Raw genomic sequence first — 22,071 nt, 5'->3', positions numbered from 1 at the left:
AAAGCCATGGGTTAAAACAAGGTATTAAATGTAAATGCATTCAATGTCAGATATAAAGGATGCTGTTCTGTAAATCTGTTAATAAGCAGGAACACAATTCTACAATTGAGCAGCCAAATAACATGTAATTCTTTTAGGATCAAGAAAGAATCCATGTTATTTTTTACAATTTTATACCAGAGACAACCACTATACAAGTAAAACTGACAAAGCTATGATTCACATTACGAAACTGAGGACTGATGAAGCTTTCTGACAACATATAATGGATAGCACATTCACACAACCAGTGGCATACAATCAACTTTTTAAAACTATTTTAAGATCAAGAAAAAATTTATTCTCACAATCTTGCACCGGGCAACCACTATTTAACCTTAAAGTTAAAATGTGAGAAAATACTGAAGTTCAGTCCAACTATTCACAAAACATACAGTAGATATTATTATGATAATCTCCTTTAAATTTTAAAGGTTTATAGACTGTAGACACTGAACTTTGTCTCTTGAGGCAGATGGAGAAAACAATACTCTTTTCACCACGCAAACTGAAAATACGTCCATGCAAACTTTAAGCTTTATTAATTCTGCTGCAAGCGACTTAAATCTTGAGACATTTATCCAATATGGATCAGTCTGATATAATGATCGGCAGATTTGTGCTTGTGTAACTGTACAATCATCCACACAAAGAGCCTAAAGGGCTTTATGTATATGCACACATTCAACTTAAAACCTTACAATCTTTAACTATTGAATTCTACAGAGCAAATCTCAGGGCAAATACATTATTAGGATTACATACCCTCTCTATAACCTTGTAAACATCAATGGAGCTGATGTTACATGAATCTAATGTTGTGTAACAGGGTGAATAAATACATTTTAAAAACCTACAGTATCAGTCCAAGGTGAGAAATATTAAAGATTTACAGCTGTAGATTAAATGGGCAGCACAGAGTTAGAGACGCAGGGCTTTACTACAGACACTGTTAGAGGCAATTGAAAACTGCAATGGTTCAGTTTGACACAAGCAGCCATGCATGAGAATGACACACTGTCACACATCTGTACTGCTGTCTGTCATGACCTGAGGTCAATCTCGATCACATCGACACATACAGTACTCACCTCCCTCCACATGACTGATATACTTGATATTTAGGTTAACAGCATGAAGCAAGGTTTTAACGTAAATACAATGCTACTTAAAATAAATAATGTATACAGAATGTGAATAGAATGTATTTGGAAAAAAAATTGTGCACAGAACAATAAACATGGAGAAATGGTGCACTGATAAATGATGAACACTAGCAGTCAAAAATGTGGACAACTGTTAATAATAATCATTGGCTAGTGTGTATATATATATATATATATATATATATATATATATATATATATATATATATATATATATATATATATATATATATATATATAGATATATATATAGATATATAGATACACACACTAGCCAATGATTATTATTAACAGTTGTTTATAACATAATTATGTGTAATGTTTTCTTTTTTTATGGATAAGTTGGACTAGTTAGTGAAGGAAAAGCAACATTTTTGGTCACTATATAAATCCCATACTTCCATTTGTGTTATTTCATAGTTCTAATAACTTTATTATTATTGTAAAATTGGAAAAAATGGAAAATGTGTATAATGTATATAATGGCAGAATAAAAAATAAAAAGTGTTTTATTAGTATATGTAGTCCAGCTTATGTTTTTAGTCATATGCTTAAATGATGTGAAGAAGTGCGTGAAAGTGCACTTACCGAGTCGACTTCTACGGAGCATGTCAGGTGAGACAGGCCTCAGCTTTCTCTCCGACTTGATCTCTTCCAGGATACGTTCATGAAGACTTGGAGGTATTTGAGGATGAGGCTTAAGTTTACGAGCAGAAGCCTTAAAGCACATCCAAACACACAAGGAACAATGGTTGAAAGGTTTGTGTTAATAGGTGTATAATTTGTTTGAATAGATTCATTTAATTTTAAAGATATTCCAGCCCAGCTCACAAATGACCAAAAGTAAGTGTATTTTTGTATGCTTTAATGCTCACAGGATTCAGTGGAGGCCTGGATCGAATGAACTCCAGTATGACCTCATGGGCACTCTTCTTTAACCTCGGAGGAATGTCACCATTGACCTACAGTAAAAAGAAGGCACAGCAGGGATCAAAGGTCAGACAGGCTCTTTAAAATAAGCACATGTTGTCAGTAAACTAAAACCCAAAGTCATTTGCAATGAGTCAGAAAAGAATGCACTGGACACATTTCAAACAAGTGTCCTGTCTGAAGGATGTGTTAAAATATCATTAGTGACAGCTATGTGCTATTGTCTCTGCATTAATAAGTGGAGGCTTGTTGAGTAAAAATTTGACCCATTACCTCACTAGGTTCAAATTGGCCTATCATGCAAGGCGTGACTCTGACGTGGCAGCTCTCTGAAAGGTTTGCAACCATATGTCTATTTCCACACAATAACCTCCAGCCATCTTGATATATTGTTTTCAGTGTCATTTACTTGATCCAGTTCAACCCTATACATTTTTTTTTTACCCTGCAGCTTCAGAAATAACCCTGCTTGAATTCTGATAAGCAAAGTAAACATTGTTGTGGTTTATGATGCCTGTAACAAACACCAATAAAAATGAATTGAACTGTGTGACTGTAATGTTGGTACAAAAAAAAAGTGACTCATGCTTGTTTGTTCATGGAGAAATAAAGTTCAAAAAGATGCTGAAATCACAAGATATGCTCTGAAATCAGTCAGTATTCAGTCATGCAACCCAATTCAGGATTCATCAATTCATATATTTATCTATACATCCACACACTAACCATGACTTTGCGAAGTTTGTAGCGTTGCGAGCGGATGTCGTCCATGAGCATCTCATAAGGCGTGAGCTGGTACTCGAAGGGTAGAGGGTTATATAGACGCTCTTGGACCTTCTTCAGCTTCACACCATGTCTTAGGTCCCTCATTACCTGCACCCAAAACCTTGCCTGTGGAAAAATACGTCCTGAACCAAAGTGCACTCTTAACAGAGCCCAGTCTGAATACTTTCAGCACCATTATTTTGGCTTGTGGGATTGCTCTTACCCAGTCAGCATTTTGCAACTCATTCAGGTCTTTGACGGGCTCCTGTGTTTCTCCTTCCATCTTTCGCAAATTCTGAGGAAAAAAAAGACAGAAAAAGATCTTAAGACATATTCCTAAGGTTTCAGAAGAGGGCTGTGAAGATCCTGCAAGGGGTCCATAGACATATATATATATATATATATATATATATATATATATATATATATATATATATATATATATATATATATATATATATATATATATATATATATATATATATATATATATATATATAAATAATTCTCAAAACTGAAGAAAAAAACAATAAAAACTTGGTGAGTTTTTTAGCGCAATTTTCTCACCTCATGGGATTACAACACTAAGAGAAAGTAAATCTTTTCCAGGATTTTTTTTTGTGCATTCCCGAGATTAGACCTTCCTTAACATAATGCCGAAAACCCGAAGTCTCTAGGTGGTCTGGTTGAGGAGTAGATAGAAGTGCAAGATTGGTGCGCACAGACGCACAGAACAGAAATCATGAGTTAACAAGCGCAATTTTGTCCGGTGGAAAATTGCGCAAAAAATATATATAAAATTTTATTTATGTAGAAATGTAGTTTTCCCCCAAATATTTCTTAAAACATATTTTATAATGTCTAAATAAAAATAAATGTATTATATATACAGTATCTCACAAAAGTGAGTATCCCCTCACATTTCAGCAAACATTTCAATTACTATAGAAATGAAACTTTGATATATTTTAGAGTAGTCAATGTGCTGCTTGTATAGCACTATATATTTACTGTCCTTTGAAAATAACTCAACATACAGACATGATTGTCAAAATAGCTGGAAACAAAAGTGAGTACAATGTACTGGAACTATTCAATAAAATGTATCCCGAATTAGTGTAACAGATGGCCTAGATTGTCCTCAGTCTAGTGTTAAAATAAGAAAAAGTCAATGTCGCTTTAACCATTGTGGGTCTGGCTTGTTTGTAAATCGATTGTTCTCATGTGACAGATGGTCCCAGTAAGGATGACAATATTAATCCATCAATATTGTAGCATGATCAATACGCAGCTAATCCATCTTTAACTACTTTAACTAGTCTACATTACACTGGAAAAAGGTCATTTCCACACAGGGTTGAAGTTGGGACAACAGCATCCATGATGGTGGTAATGGCTATCACCCGCAACCAATCGACAAACTATAAAAACGTGTTTAGTAGACTTTAGCTCAGAATATGCTCTCATCCTGTTTGTTTTGAGTTTAAGTGGTTTGACATTCACAACTAAATAAATGAGATTTACCATCACAGGACAAATGAAAATGTGTACGATTAAATTAGGATGTTTTCTGGCATTGCCTTCAAATTATATAAGCCAGGCTTATGGTCAGAACAATAAATCATTCTTTTGCTGGCGCATGGATTGCTTATCAAATTCCTTTGGTGATTTTGCAGACTTTCCCCCTCCTCAAAGTAGAAGTGTGCGTCCCCTCTGGGCTTTACCCAGCCCTGACGCGGATTTAGCATGAATGAACAGGAACATACAGACAGAGCTAATATCTGAGCAGAATGAGTCAGATCTCTTAAATCAAACACAACTGTGCTGCATCACAAAACAATCTAAAAAGGAGGAATTCATTGATGCATAAGACAGAAAAAGAAACAGACACAGAAAAAAAGCTCTGAATCATCAGAGCGAGACTATTGTTGTCAATCTAGCTAAGATCAAAAGAACCACACAGCAGATTCTGCCTTTTTCTGCCCCTTTCCACTCGCTCTTTTCACTCCTCTTCTCCTCTAAAAGCAGGGTGCTCATTCAATCCAGCTTCTAAAAATCTAAAAATGGTGTAGCATTCAGTTCAAAACTTCATCTAACTAGATTAGATGTAAATTTATTTAACTGAGTTAACTGATCTAGGCTGCAAAGAAATTCTCATACTTCTATTACTCACAATCAGTGTGCAATTTGTCAATGTTATTTCACACTTTTGATGACTTCACTATTATTTAACATGTGAAAATCAGAACTATTAAGATTGAGTAGGTGTGCATGAACTTTTCACTAGCAATATAAAACATGCAAAAAGACGACCATGTCATAAAAATTTTATTTTGATAAGCTGTTGCACACTATAAATTGGCTTGTTTTTTTTTGTTAATAAATAAAGATTACTGGAGTACATTTTACAAGAAAATGCGGTTTCATTCCTTCTACTTTAAAATTTCTTGTTTTATTCAATGTGTTACTTGTTCTTTTCTTTGTAATTGTTTGTGAAATGTACTTGCAACTTCCAAGTGAAAATTGTTTCCACACCAAATTTGTTGAGTGTGAGTGTTAACCTCTGTAACATTTATCTTAATTCATTATTACTTTACTTTTAGGTTCATACATTGAAAAACTGACATTTTTGACAACGGGAAAAAAAAAGAGACAGAAAATCACCACAAACTCTTTCTGCAAACGTTGTGGGAAATGGGAGTCGCTTTGAAAATCCACTAGAAACAATAAACCATCCAGGAACCACACTAAATTAAATGTTTAAAGATGCACTCATTCTAATCTTGCATACTATTTAGGACAGATAGCATGTGAAATTGGTCCTGGATTAGCTGTTTAAGATGTGTTTGACTAGAGATAGGACTAAATTAGGGTTTAGGATTGAGCAGCCCTGCTCTAGACCCATGATAAGTGCTCATGTTTCACCCACGTGGCCACGACCCGCCAACATGTGACCTCCACCCAGTGCCACTTGGTGCTTGAGGATTAGGAGCTATAGCAAGCAGGTTAATGCAAACTAATGCCTTTGAGAGAAAGAACACATTCAGTGGGATAAGGCTTATGTTACATGTTCACAAGACATTTGATTACATGTGACAGTTTAAACAAACAACACATTACACAAAAATGGGCTAAACATGCCTGTCTGACTAGGGAGATCAAACCGCTTTCCCCTTAAAACTGCTTCTTACGAGCCTTTGTAATAAAATTAAATGCACACTATTATATATATGTATGTGTATATATAGAACACTGGGATCAGGAAGGTAAAACACAATTACAATTCAACTGAACTCTAAAATCAAATTATGAATTGAAAGAATATCTCAGAGTGTCAGAGACAAAGCAGAGACTGATCCTGACCATGTACAGGCTTCAGTGAGCACAGTCTAGTCTAGAAAGAGCTGGTTATCCAGAGAGCAAAGACTGTGTGCTCACTGCAGGACAGGAGAGATTGAGACAGAGATGCACTTCCTCCTTCACTGTCACAGATTTAAATCAATAAGAGACCTACACATAAAAAAGTTCGAAAATTCATAAACTTAATAAAGAAGTTTATACAGCCATGACTGAAGTAGAACAAATAAAGATAATATAGGGACAGACAGCAGCACAGGCTGTGAGATATGTGTAGATGTGCCACAGCATTTGGGAAGAACTGGAATGGAGATTACGGGTCAGTCCTTCTCGTCCAAGCCTGATCTCACAAATGCTCTACTGAATGAATGGGCAAAATTTCCCACAGAAGCACTCCAACTGGGAAGCCTTCCCAGAATAGTGGTAGCTGTTATAGCTGAAACGGGGGGACCAACTCCGTAATAATGTCTATGTATTTAGAATGTGATTTTATCACAGTCCCTGTTAGTGTAATGGTCAGGTGTCCCAATACTTTTGTCCATGATGGATGGATGGATGGATGGATGGATGGATGGATGGATGGATGGATGGATGGATGGATGGATGGATGGATGGATGGATGGATGGATGGATGGATGGATGGATGGATGGATGGATGGATGGATGGATGGATGGATGGATGGATGGATGGATGGATGGATGGATGGATGGATGGATGGATGGATGGATGGAGTGCAGTGCATGCTGTGTTTATTAATGAAATGTCAAGTACTGACAGGTAAAGATGTTCATAACTGATATCCATGAAAAGATCAGAGCGAATCTCTTCAAAAAAGTTTCTGCATGACTTGAATGTAACATTTAGTCCCTCCTCCATTTAGCCAATGAATGGTATGAGGGCCATGCTATATGCAAATATTGTTTTTAAGAGTTAATAGCATCTAAATAAAACCATGTCATAGAAGTACAACACTTCATTATAATGTTTGTTAATAAATCACTGGAACACTTTTTTGACAGTTATATCAATAATAATTGGCTTAACTTACAAAGTTAAGAGCTTGCCAAACTAAAGGCTTTATTTTTAAAAATGGCTCTGAAAATATTTGAGATATAATAATATAATAATAATAATGATGAGGCACGTGAAATCAAATATGTAAAGGTAAAAGGTAAATAAGAACATATTTATAATAATCAATATATGGTTAGACTTTTTTTTCATAATAATTACACATCCATACTTTAGCAAATTATTTATTGTAGTGGATTATAGAAGAATTTCATTAAATATTGAACAGAAATACCAGATCTGTGTAGATAATGTATATGTAAATGTCTGAGAATACTAAAAGCCCTGTAGGAAAACATTGGTACAAGATTTACAGTATTAAAACCTGATTAAACAAGCGTATGGCAATGCGTTAGGTAATAACGCACTAAAGCATTGTTGGTTTCAATCCACCTTCACAGTCCACGGCTGTTTATGAGTCACTTATGCGGTCAGCCCACTCACTCTATGCTATCTGATAAACACAAACAGCCTCATGAGACTTTCAGCAATGTAAATATACAGCTGTTCTGATTTTCACCCAATCATACCAATATTGTTGTAAGACAGTGACGGTTTCATTTTTTTTTTTTTTTGGCATAAGTGACACAGAACTGAGAACACAACCCTGATAATATGTGTGTGTGCGTGCGTGTGTGTGTGTGTGTGTGTGTGTGTGTGTGTGTGTGTGTGTGTGTGTGTGTGTGTGTGTGTGTGTGTGTGTGTGTGTGTGTGTGTGTGTGTGTGTGTGTGTGTGTGTGTGTGTGTGTGTGTGTGTTTATATATATATATTTTTTATTTACCCACTATTGGCAGTTGTGCCATAAATAACTGTGTAGATATAAGTGTCATATGAGGGTCATTACCTCTTTGGCACACTTGATCTTCTCCAAGAAGGTGCGTAGCTCCTTGGTCTCTGCGTACAGGGCTCGACATACAGCCTGGTAGTGGTTGGGAGCATCCGTTGGGCTGGGGAGGTGAGACAAGCAGAGCTGGAGAGGAGAAAGCAGCATGAGACCAGGTATTCCCAAACTGAACCTTAAGTTATTTCCATTTTTTATTATTATTTTACTAGCAATATTTCAAGTGTTTTATTTAGATTTCTATTATTTTAAAAGTATCTATTTATTTAAATTATACATTTTTCGAATTTCAATTCATTATTAATTTTTTATCTACTCACAAACCCCGTGCAGTTGAGGTTTATGAAACCCTGCACTAGAGTACCATTGATTTGTTTGGGCAACCATCATAGACTGAGACCAAACAAGCAATGACAGGGGAAATGTAATTTTAAAATTTTAATTATTTACCATTTGAATGTTGCTATAAATATACTATACACAAAAATGCTCCCAAACATTCCACTGTTTGCCCCATTCACAAGCAAATTGGTTACATCACGACTACAAATCTTTACTAATTGCTCTGTTTGTCAAGAAGTCTCTTTCCTAAAATAGTTCGCAGGGTTTTTAGAGGAGAGAAGTGCATTTTAAGGTCAATGCATGTCTCTGTCTGATAAGTTAATCCTTGCATCTTTTACAGAAAATCATCTTCTGTATCAGTTCAAGTTAATTCTTGCATTACACATTATGATTTGGCACATAGCTGAGAGCCAAACCCAAAGCTTGCATGCCTAGCAACTCAAAAACACAGGCCCGTTTAAAGTTCACTGTCCCAGGTATAATAGTTTGAGCATGACACGCATTTTAAATATACAATTACTCCGACCAAAGACACCTCCAACCGGCTTAATGACATTTTCCCCACACCTTCCTTGAGCTCTGCCCTCTTCAGGAATGTCTTACACAGTGTAGATTCACTATCTCCATGACGTGTTTTGCTGAGGAATCACGTTTGACGAGAATACTGACTACGCCAAGGGAAAGTGAATACAACTAAGGGGAGGAAACCTGCTAGACTTGACGGGAGGAAGATAAGAAGTGAAAAAAATGGATCAGCGTTTAAGGAGAATGTGGCAGAGGATGTTAAAAGAATGCTCCACAAAGTCCTTTTACTTTCCCATTCCAAGCGAATGGGCCGATATAATAAAAGAGGCACGTCTCAACGGTAGTACACTATCTTTATCTTTTTGTAAACCTTTCTCTGTCTAATTAAAGAATTTAAAAGGTTTCACCAGGCAGAGTATAAATACAGTCAGTCAGTCAGCTTGAAGAAATCTAATGTCATGGTTCGTTTCTGTGCTCGACCTCAACACTAAAGTCAAAGACAGAAAGGAGGAATGAAAGGACAGATATTATCTAACTTGTCCTGAAAAGGCCCTGCAGAATAATGCAGAACGTACTGTGACCCACACTGACCATTACCAGATGCATGTTGTTGTTTGATGCATGTGGTTTATCTTTCCATGGGTATTTTCATTGCGGACAACAAGTTAAAGGTACTGCTTATTACGATGTTGACTCATGCTAAAGCTAGTATATGTGTGCACTCAGTCTGGACATATTCTTTCTGTCCACAGCTCGTAAAGAGTTCCTCCATTAGCATATTGATAAATATGACTGTAATTTAAAATAACTGCTGCTAAGTGTCTAAAGCCCTTTATGGAGTCTCTGGGTAATGTGTTACTGGAGTGGGCCTGAGGGAGCAGTATAATGAATACCAGCTGAGAGAGTATCTCTCAGTAAATAACATTCACAGATCTTAAGAGAGAATAGATTAATCCAAGATCTTGCTTCCCAAGACCCACAAAGGGGGAAAACTGGACTTTTTTATTCATGTAAAAATGTATAAAAATTCGATATGGATTATATTGTATACATTACACATAATTAAAAATCTATATTTCAATAAGATTTTAACTCTTTCCCCGCCAGTGTTTTTTTTTTTTTTTATGTTGTCAGTCAGCGCTTGAATTTTTGTTCCCCCCAGCATATTATTTTGTTGTATGAATATCTGAACATACAATACATCAAAACAAAGAACAGAGCCTCTGCTTCAAAACAACTTTTCATGGGTTTGTTATTTTATTCGGTAACATTAGGCAGTTTTGATTTATATGCTGCTTAAGCTGGGGCCACACTAAAAGACTTTTCAAATGTGAGAGACCACAAACATGACGATAAGAAATCATTAATTTAACCATTTTGTTCCTCTAGTGTGTAGAGAGCATCAATGTGACCAGGAAAGCACAACACACACTTACAGATTCCATTCACAAACAACCAGAGTCCCGCCTCTGAACACAGGAAATCTCGCAAAATCTCTCGCATCAAACGTGACTTTAAAGTAAACAAACATGGCGGACGACCGGCAAGAAGAAATGGCATTTATAGTGTATGGATGGACTGCTTTTTACAGAGAAATTGAAAGGAAAATGTTTAGATGAAGTCATGGAGACGGTGTGAACATGGACCTTACATGTTAAAGCTCGCTTTCTGATTGGATATTGTTTTGTTTCACGTGATAATCTCCAGAGTGTCCAAAATTCCAAGTGTTGTGTCATAAATTATGGAAAATTCCATCAATGGCAGGGAAAGAGTTAATAAAATTATGATACGATAACATTTAATAAAATTATGATAAAATTGATAGTAACACTTGTTACAAAAGTTACATGTACTTACAATAGTATTAACAGTTAGGTAATTATGCATAATTACATGCAACCAACCCTCAACCAAACCCTAATCCTACCCTACTCTATAGTAAATACATGCACTTAATTAATATTACTCAGTACTTAAATATATAATTACACTGTAACAATGAAACCCTAAAATAAAGTGTAACCAAATTGATTATAACCTGTATAACCTGATGTATAATGATCTATTAATACTTACAGAAATGATGTCACGGTAGCCACGAATGTTGGAGACTTCTGCAGGTTCTTCCTCTCCCTCATCCTCCTCTTCCGTTGCCTCGTATCCCTCATCAGGACAGTCTGTCTCCGTGTCTGCCATGTTGGTCATGAGGTCGATGAGCTGCTCCAGAGGAGGGCTGAGTTCTCGCTCCTCATGCTCCTTCAGCCCGTAATCCAAAGCCTTGTAGATCATTATACCCAGAGACTCGATGATCTGTAACACACACAGTCACATTCGTCAAGCATTGCTGAATAAATAACCATAAAGTCAGAAGCAAAACTTTATTTTACAACCCGTATCATGACCACTGATAAAAGGCATCAGAAGCTAGCTCAAGAGAAAGAGCCTCTTGGATAAGCCTCATTACAGTCTTATGACTCTCAGAGGCCTGCATGGTTTAATGGAGGGGGAATTCAGATGTTCAGATGTGACAAACGCTGGTTACTTGGCTCAAATAGGGCTTGACAATAGTGATGCATTTATGTTATCTGTTGTAAACCTGTCTTGTCAAGATACATTAGGCTATAGGATTTATGCTAATGAATGTCAATTGATGAATTATTATAAATAAATTAATTGTATTTAAATACAATAATAAAAAAAATAGTAAAAAAAGCAACAATTTTTATTTTTGCAATTTTTTTATATATAATTATATACAATTATTTATGCTAATTAAATGTCAATTGATGAATTATTATTAATAAATTAATTGTATTTAAAACAAGAAGAATATTTTCATCTTGCTGTTTATTAAAAAAAGTAGCAACAATATTTATTATCCCTTATCAGTTATTTATGCTTTATAATTATTTTTTTTGTAAATTTGTCACATGAAGAAATATCATTTTTAAATAATTTTTAATATAATAAATAATGCATTTGATATTTATTTATTTATTCATTTAAAGATACTCTGACATTATATAAAAATATATTATTCTGTTAATATTATTAGTCTTAAGGACATTTAATTATTCAGTCTTTCATTCATATTAAACCATATTCTGACAAATTATATACAACGTTTCTAAATATAGCAAAAAAAATGAATTTGAGCCTCATGGACACCTTTCAGTGAATCAAATTTCCAGATAAATCTGAACCCATGCTATTGCCCACCGAGTGCCTGACTGTTTCTGTGGACACAAAGGCCCTCTGTTATCACATGAGCCATCAAGGAGTTGATTGACTGGCCTAGTGTTTCGTACAAGCGCAATATAAGGTTCATGTAACAGAAGCGGACGTACTCGTGAGTCAACTAGGAATAACTGAAGCTGGGTTCACATCGGGAGACTGTCATGACCCAACAAGCAATCGATTAAACCTAACTAATACAATTGAGCTGCAAGAACAGCTCATGCAGGGCAAATTATATTAAGCAATTACTGAAAGAGTGGTAAAACCAACTATTTTGCCAATGCAAAAGTTTGGCAAACATCTCAGAACAACAAGATGGTCTGCATAAAGAAGTTCAAATAAGAAAGAATCAAGACAATCTAGATAAAGATTTACTCTCAGTCTCAACCCTTTGTCAATAAACTTAAACAAAACTCTAACATGCAATAGAGAATTAATTGTTTATAAAGAGAGCTATACGAAACGCCTTATCAGCGAAAAGAGTTACAAAACCAACATAATTATTGTTATGTAAGAGAGTGCTCAAACAGATGAGGCTTCGCCATCATGTCTCCTAAACATTTCACCACTTCCAGCGCTGATGTACAAACCAAGACTCATCAGAGTTGCTCATCTCTGTATCAATATTGACATTTTACAGGCGTGGATTTTCTAGTTCATACCCGCTTAAACATGCTGTGTTCCAGACGTTAATCCTTGTCATGAGGAAAACAAATATTATAAGTGTCCTGCTCTTATGTAATCTAATCATGTATGTAATACACTACACAAGAGCTCAGCTACATGGTTCAAGTCCAGCCTGCAAAGGACTGCAAACACAGAATGGACCCTAAAAAGTGTGTGTAACAGTCAGGGTTTCATGACTTGTTTTTAGTTGTTTAATAACACTTCAATGCTAGGAGTGGGCAGTATGAGAGAATTCTCATATCTCATAATGTTATAAATAGGAATCAATCTACAGTATTACAATTCTGACTAATACAGATGATAATTATTAACAATAAATAGTCAATATAAAAATGTTTATTTTGTATTTTATACTATTCAGTTTGAGATTTGCCAGATTACATTTAACAGTTTTATAAAATTATTACTGTTTTAAAGATTAAAGATCCGGCTGTCCGTGTGCGGGGATACAAAAATGCAAAAGTATAATTTGTAGTTTTCACAAAAGCCAAAAGTTAATACATGTAAATTTCTTGGCCTAGGTAACATGGAGAATGAGTAAACATTGAGTAAACATAGAGAATGAGTAAACAACTTAATTTACATATACTACCGACATTGTAACAATACAAAGCGGGTTGAAAATTGGCAAAGTTAGACTTTAATTGATCATTCAATGACTTAAAAGGTAATCAAAATGTAAAAATAGAGGAAACGAGCAAGCAAAATTAATTTTAAATAATATAATAACTAAATAAATTTCAATATAGATCAGTATAGTCAAAGTCAACCAATACAGATCAACTTCTAAACACATATATAAAATCGACTTGTTTAAACCATGTCCTGTTCAGTTTTCCAGCCTTGCGCCATGATTCTTTGTCACTCTCACATAACATAAGTCCTGCCCTCAGTATAAAAACTCTGTTATAAACATTCTTCCATCGATGTCCTATTATTCCATAATTTTCAGGTGTGGTCAACATCAACAAGGCATCAGACATCCACCTCAGTTACACATCTGGGAGAGGCAGAGCTTTTACATAACATAAGGTCACTGAAAACGGGAAGTCAGGAGGAGGAGGACGTTGTATGATGATGCAAAATGCAGTGACAGCTTATCGAGTGGCTCATCATTTATTAAATAATAGAGAGATTGTTTGGCACACGTCAGTAACTAACAGCCCTAAAGCTGAATGTAACACTTTTGCTGATTGTTTCACCCAGACAACAGATCCACATATGACAGGCCTATTTTTTTCGACTTACTTGCTACACACACATACATATTATATATATATATATATATATATATATATATATATATATATATATATATATAATGCTGCTTTTTCCTGCAGCAGTGCTAGTTTAAGGTACTGTACCCTTATGCTTGCGTGCATGTAATTCACAAGCAGTGGAGGGTGTGACTGTGAGAACATCGAGTTCCTGCAGACGTCCTGAAACAGTGGAGGAACACAGGACTATTCTCTCTGCAGTTTTCTCTCCAGGCTTGTGACTCAGAAGGAATGAGGGAAAAATGAGTTAGAGAGAGAGCAGTGATGGTGGAGAGAAAGTGTAGAAGAGACAGCAAACATCCTGACACACTAACACATACAGGGCTAAATCCAGTCAGAAGCACAAGACTTGAACTAGACATGCATGAGGGAATTTTTATGCTGATCAGCTCTAAATCATTGTTTATTTTCTGATAGTGGAGACCATTAGTTGTATTGGTCATGCCATGCATATGCCTGGTCATGCCAAGCCCTCAACCCCCAACAAACCCACTTTGGAGTGATATTTCATCTCCCTCGGTTTACGTTCACAATAATGATGCAGTTGCCTTCCTCTCTTGTGAGCTCTCTCTCTGTCTCACGCTACACAAAACAATGAAGACACAGGCTACTGTTCACTCAGCCCAGTTCACATGACATCACTGCTCCGAGGCAAATCCTGAGTTTGTTAAGCCCGTTCTCAAGGCCTGATTTAAGGATGAACAATATTCATAACCCTAACAATTTGTTACAATTGTTGCTCTTGATTTTTTAAATATGTTTTGTGCATGCATAACTGAGAAAATTTCTTGTTTTGTAAATTGCCTCTGCCCAATAATTATATATAATAACCATAATAATTATTGTTATTATTATATAATCTACTCATATGTAATACCACTAAAATTCACTAATTATTATTTTTTCTTTTTTCTTTACTATATTCTTTTCCTATGGTATTTGTATACCAGAATTATAAGTGAACATGACTAAAGCAGCAAAAACAAAAGTCTCACCATTAAAAGCCATGTCCCAAGCACTTCAACAAAAAAAGAAAAAAGTACAGTAGCCTTGTTTGAACCAGTGTAAGTTTTAAAATTTATTTTACACTCCTATGGCTAACTTTCCTTACCATATTTACTACAAATATACTATTTATATTTCAAGCAATTCAAAAACCATCATGGCGAACAGTGTGCATCTGAAGTGTCTCAGCTGAAGGAAATAATCTATTATTTATCAGCTTTAAGTACATTTACACAACAACGATATGCTTAAAAAAATGAGTTTTACAGAAGACACCATTGTCAAAACGATCTCCATTCACACGAATCCATGAAAAGGACAAAAAAAAAAACGCTGTATTCTGCTGCCATGCTGTTAGATGGCAATGAAACACTATAGATTGAACAAGTAATACGCATGACGTCATTGTCTTCAGAGATTCGCGGTTTTGTTGTTTACACGGAGACTGTTTTCAAAGACTTGCACTTTTCAAAAGTTTGCGTTTTCAGGCACCTAAAACGCTGTTGTTGTGTAAATGAACGGCCAAAACGCATAAAAAGTTGTACGTTTTTAGTTGAAAACGGTGATATCAGCCAAATCTTCTTATCGGGCCGATAAAGATAACATTAATTAAAAATAAATGCATATCGGCAGATACCGATAAGGTGGCCGATATATTGTGATCGTGAATCTTTACAACTAGCAAACAGCATTCTTACAGTAACAAGCCTGTCAGACGCAGTTGGGAACCGCTCTCCTCCCCTTATTGAGTTAGCATGCCAGTGCCTTTACACAGATGTGGGCAGCAGTCAGCTGTCTGCTGAAACATCGGCATGTGGCTCAGCACACACACAAGCACATGATGCGTGAACCAATGTGTGCACAGCCGCATACATAAGAGGCCATGTGTTTCTGTAACCTCTTAACAATGTGCCACAAACAAACAGCATTCAAATTCTAAAAATTTCTAGACTTTATCTGAATCATTCCAGAAACAATATTAAGAGGATGGTCAGCTGTGCCAAATCGTCCACAGCAGACCTCAATGGCACATAATCAATAGAACAGCTTGTCCTGAGTCAAATCACATTATGCAAAAGGGAGGGGAGGTTTCCAGGTTATTTATTTATAGATGGCTGACCCTATTAAGATGGACCATCTAAACAGTGCAGATGAGAGTGAGACAAGATGAGACAGGTTCTTCATCACTGTTCATTCACACCAGTTATTATGTCTATTCACTAGGGGGTTATTGTGCTGATCATCAGTGCACAGTGGGAAGGGATTAACATCAAAACACAAGATGAAATTCTTATAAAGACCAAGGCGGAAACCATCCATTAGTTTCAGCCTCAGACTCATGCTATTATTGATTAAGACATTAAAGGGATAGCTCACCCAAAAATTGTGCCATCATTTCCTCACCCTCAAGTTGTTCTAAACCTGCATGAATTTCTGTCTTCGGCTTTACACAATATGGTAGTTGATGGGCCCCATTGACTTCCACAGTATGGGGGAAGTCAATGGGGCCCTGTCATTAATAGTAAAAATAGAATTTTCATTTTTGGGTGACCTAACCCATTTAAGCAGCAGGCAAACTATATCCACGGGGAAAAAAAAAAAAAAATTCTGATTCCTTTAGTGTCATCAAAAATATAAAATTTTATGATGCTATAGATTATGAATATTTGAAATGGTTTCTTTCAATACTCATTTTCTGCAGTATCGATGCAGCTCATACTTTCCAACATTTTTGTGGACAGATGATTACAGCATTTCTCTCTAAATATATAATGAGAAGAATTTGTAATCCTGCTATCAGCAACTTAAGGTCTCCCTGCAGGTTTCTGCCAAAATAAAAGTTCAAGGGTTTAAAGTCCGCATGAACCGGAAGTTGCAAACGACTTTTCTCCAGTGTTGTGACGTATTTCCCAGTGAAAAGGAATATTGAACAGAGGGCAGGGTTTTACTCTAGCGTTCCTCCTCTCCATCTCTCGCTCATTACAGACTAACGGTTTGAGGGGAGTGGTTAAGCGTTTCCCAACCCAAGCCGTCAAACCTACGTCATCAGAGAATTCCAGACCGGAAGTAACTTTTCAGACTTTGATTAAAGATTACGACGGCAAACAATTTTTTTCTGTGTTTTAACTTGCACGGATTAATTGTTCACCACAAGACTAGTAATATGCGCTAACAAAGTAAATAGGGTCAATTTTGATTTCAGTTGGACTTTAACTCTTGGAAGTGAAGAAATTAAGACATTGCATTGTATTGTAGTATTGTTTACTAAACTAAAACAATTAATATACTTATGAAAATTTATTACGGTAGTAATATACTTCTGACTTAAAATGTTATTATTATTATTATTATTATGTAATCCCTCTCTGAGCCTGATGAATCTCAGACAGCAGAGTTACAGTTAATAAGAAAATACTTTGACTTGGCTATGGTCACAAGTAGGCTAAATTAACTTGGATACTGGCCCTTAATGTTGTGGCAATTTGTCCCTGTGGTATTGAAAATGGTATCCAATACCAATATTTTTCCAGGTATTGTATCAAGGTAAGAAAATCCAGAATCATGACAACACTACATGGCAGTCAGTTTCACTTCCCGTCTAAACTACCTTTCATGCACTCAAAAAAATGATTTTAGCTCTTTGTTCAATTTCATTAATTAAAATGAGCATATACAACACAACCCTTCATAGAAATGATTCCAGCTTAATTTCATTAAATGTAATCAATGTAATTTTTTAAAAATTTGGTTTACCAAATTTTTTTTAATTGAGTCAACATGAATATTTTTCGTTCGTCTTAACCGGATGTCACTCAAAAAAAGAATGTTTGCCTCTTGTTAAAATAATTAATTACAATAAGCAAAAGTAACACGATTGTTTAATATTGTCACAACTTAATTTAATTGTGTTCAATCAACCTAATTCATTTGTGTGAAAACTACATGAATCATTGTTGTTGACATCTAACTGGGCAGTGGATCTGTAGTTCCCAGCATGCTTTGCAAGGGACTGCATTAAGAAGGTCAATTTAGGGAAAAAGTGTTATTTTATGTGTTTTTCAGTAAATGGAAAGATGCTGTTAGTTAATGTTAGTGTTTAATGTTCAGTTATGTTATAAACTTAGAGGACTTTCTGTAATGTTTTTGAATTTTTTTTTGGTTACCACTATGCAGAAGAGTGGCGACTGTGTTTAGGCTGTGGGCTCAGTATTATGCTATATGTGCATTAAACCTTGTGTTCAGGCTGTGGGTACTCAGTATACACTGTGTAGACCTCGTTCACAGACCTGCACAAGTAATAATTCAATTGAACACTAGCAGTGTCTATCATTAGAAGTAACCATAGAGTCAAATTAACTAAAATTACTATGTTGGTTATTTAAGGCAGGACAAAAACTAAATGTAGTTAACCTGACAAAACTTTATCTAGCAGGAATGACTAAATTATTTTAAATTCATACAACAAGATTACGACAAATTATTTCAAACTATTTCGATTTTGTTGGAAAAATGTAATTCAATTTCGTGGAAAACCTTTCCTTAATTTAATTAAGTTCGTTCAACAGATTATTTTTTTGAGTGTGACCTATATAAGCTAAAATGGACAGCTCATTCAAAAATTGGATTCTGTATTCATAAACTTTTCAAAAGACTTTCCAAACCACTTAAAAGTGTTTCCTTAGCAACATTCCATTAATAGTTATTTATTCACCAGGTGGGTTTCCAGCAGTACTAGGGACAAACTATATAAACACTAAATCTCTGCTCATCCAAGATGAACTAAGCAAACATTCCCATGTGAATAGTTAAATCTGAACTGTCCGTGTCGGTTTGACTTTCTCCGTGAGATCAGTGATGGTGGAGGGGAAAAGGTGAACTGAGCTGACAGGAGAGAACAAAAACATCCTGCCACTTCTTCCACGCATATACATTGCAGCTCTATGAAAAAGAATATGAACAATATGCCTGGTTTGACATCCCACCTCAACTAAAACCACTTTTGGAGTGATATTTCATCCAACTCAGGACATACAAATTCACAGTAAGATGCAGTTGTTTTCCTTTCTCCTGAGCTCTATCCGTCTCTCACGTGACAAAAAACAATGAAGACACAGGCTACTGTTGTCGGAGCCCTTCTCACATGACATCACTGCTCCAAGGCAAAGTTTTTTTCACCATTTCACCAGCATCATATGGAGATGAGCCACTCGAGAGGAGCAGAACAATGCCATTCTTCTCTAATTTACTCAACCGCCTCATGTCGAACCTTTGAAGATAAACTCAGGGCAGGATTTCTGACCACGCATTAGGAGCACATTCTCCAAGACCGCAGACGCCCAGGGGCCTCAACCACACCTTGATAAACTTACATCTTCACGATCTTCACGATCACATATGAATGAAACAAGTTGGGGGGAATGGCGGTTGTGCTCCAGGGTCCCATGGTCCTTTTTCCAACCCTGGATAACCTACTGTACATGAACAGGGTGTGAAATTAACATCCACCACCAGCCAAATGTTGGAACTTTTCATTTAGTGGCTAGATAACAGAGCAGTTGCTTTAGTTTTATAATTGTAGCTTTCGTTGTCCAACTTAACTAAATGGTTTTTATTTCTATAAAAAGTAGGGGTGGTGCTGCGGTAGGCAAGTAATGTAATCGGTGTATGGACAAAAATCAGACAACACAGGTAACACAGACTACCACAGCAAGCCTAACAGGGTGTCAAAATTATTTTGCCTATATACTGTTACTGTTGCTGGTAAAATCTGGCATTCACCAGTCACTAGTGGGAATATAAGATTTCGATTTTGGACTTCGATTCGACTTCGGCTTATACCATGGTCACTTGCCAAATAACACACTTTTAAAACATTAGTTTATATTTTAATTAGTTTTACAATCGAAATCTAAAGTTTTTACAAACAATAATTTGGTTTCCCTGGTTACGCCTGACGGTTTATTTACTAGGTGTCCTCTATCACTTTTTAATGGACACCCTGCAGCCAATCAGAATCGAGTATTCACCCAGGTATAAACGATATTATCGTATGACATATGAAACAATAGTCCGAGAAGTCAATTTATATTTTTTTTTAGGTTGCATGTGTTTTTTGTTGGGCTTTTATGCCTCATATAGTAAGATAAAAGGAGAATATGGAGACTTGAGAAGGAAAAAAAGATAGTTGAGGAAGTAAAAACACCTCAATTTTACTCAGATTCCCAAACTGAGATAAACTATCATAAACTGATAATCGAGATAAAGCGATTATTGTGCCCCATTCCGTTACGTTCCTTTAAATGCTTAATTTTATGATCAAAGCTCTGTAGATTTCATTTTGGGAAACAAAACATAATGCAATGATAATTGAGAGAGGATAAATGATAATTGAGAACATTTTAACGTGATTTTTCAAATAAACCTTGAGTTGCTTCAGTCCAGTAAGTGTTGATCTTGAAATATAAAGTTTTAGTATAAAATACACAACCTGAAAGAGGATGTTTTTATAATTATACTAAAAGGCTTTTTCCTTGCTAAAAAAAAAAAAAAAAGTATGATTGTGTAGTAGATGTACAACAGGTTCCTCAGGAAAGTTTTGATCATATTGCACTGATACCACTTTTTCCAGAATGAGTCCGATACCGATACTTTCATTTTAGATACTTGTCGATACCAAGTACAGATGCCTGTATTTTCATTGCATTTGTAATTTTTATAAATATAGATATAACCAAAACAATTATAATCATATTAGTTGGCTTAATTCATTTAGCAAAGATTTTTACTTCAGTAATTTTCACAGTTAATTATGCCTGTTAAAATGTTTTGTACAAGCTTCTATGACTTTCAATGTTCATTGTATTGGTCTATTGTATTTTATCTTTCATTTAATAGCAACAAAGATACAAATAAAATACACAGTGCTATTCAGGTAAGTCTTACAGTAGTTTCAGTTAGGCTACAGAAATGTAATAAAGTAGCCTAATCAAATGTAAAATCACACTCTTCACTGAAAATATAGATTAATCCTTAATTAAAGTTACAAAAGTTAATCAGTCTAGAACAGAGAGTGATTTACTTGTCTATTGTTGTTGTTTGATTAACATTAAAAACACAGCTGGCAGCGGGAATATTAGGATGCTGTCACTTTAAGATAATGTACTGATCCAATCCACGGACACACATGCGTTTTCTTTCTCAGCTGTTTACATTCACTTAAGACAAACGACTATGCTTACTGGAATAATCGCCAAGATGGACACTTCGACAGTTATGAATGAATTTGTCCGTTCAAGTAGCCTGGTTAAAAACCAGACCATTCTCAGTAGTAACTGAATTATGGTCTGGCAAAGCTTCATTAAGAACTCATTTCCAAAGGGGCGTCCCCAATGGACGTCACTCAAATGCCTCTGGGCGCAATTAGATAGACCTAAAACCAATCAGAGCGATCGTCATCTTGTAAAGCCATATGCTGCGTCCCAATTCGCCTAAGTTATACTACGGCATAAAAGTATGTACTCTTTTTGTGAAGAAAAGGTATTTACTTTTGAATGTGTAGCAAAAAAGTAGGCAAGCTTTGGGACATACTAATTCGTCATCTTTATTGGATTGATCTGTCGCGTACATCCTGTCACGTAAACTGCCCTGTCAATCATCTTGTCACAGTTAAAATCCTCTATTAAATTAAATTTAATTTCCTACCGTTTCGGAGAGAAATGTAGTAGCACGTTCATCTGCCAGTGGGTCTTTCATGGAGACTGTCCTCTCATGTGTTTGCAATTTGAATATAATAATGCATTTAAAAGTTGATGCGCTTCACCAACGGA

The 22,071-nt window shown here is 35.6% G+C and overlaps 1 protein-coding gene across 4 annotated transcripts in view; it reads right to left on the bottom strand.

Moving 5' to 3' along the window:
• spire1a (spire-type actin nucleation factor 1a) overlaps positions 1-22,071 on the bottom strand; it is a 45,451-nt gene that overhangs the window by 13,921 nt on the left and 9,459 nt on the right. For all 4 annotated transcript variants that reach the window (XM_081377555.1, XM_081377553.1, XM_081377552.1 and 1 more), the window contains exons 3-8: positions 11,115-11,348; positions 8,175-8,300; positions 3,124-3,195; positions 2,862-3,026; positions 2,081-2,167; positions 1,794-1,923 (exon numbers count right to left, since the gene is read on the bottom strand). In XM_081377555.1, the coding sequence (XP_081233681.1) occupies positions 1,794-1,923; positions 2,081-2,167; positions 2,862-3,026; positions 3,124-3,195; positions 8,175-8,300; positions 11,115-11,348 (814 nt within the window). The remainder of the gene's footprint in view (positions 1-1,793; positions 1,924-2,080; positions 2,168-2,861; positions 3,027-3,123; positions 3,196-8,174; positions 8,301-11,114; positions 11,349-22,071) is intronic.

The sequence above is a fragment of the Scardinius erythrophthalmus genome (assembly GCF_964197995.2).
Source record: "Scardinius erythrophthalmus genome assembly, chromosome: 10".
In the NCBI taxonomy this organism is placed as follows: Eukaryota; Metazoa; Chordata; class Actinopteri; order Cypriniformes; family Leuciscidae; genus Scardinius; species Scardinius erythrophthalmus.
The sequence above is the reverse complement of the archived record's forward strand: the minus strand, read 5'-3'. Positions and strand labels throughout refer to the sequence as shown.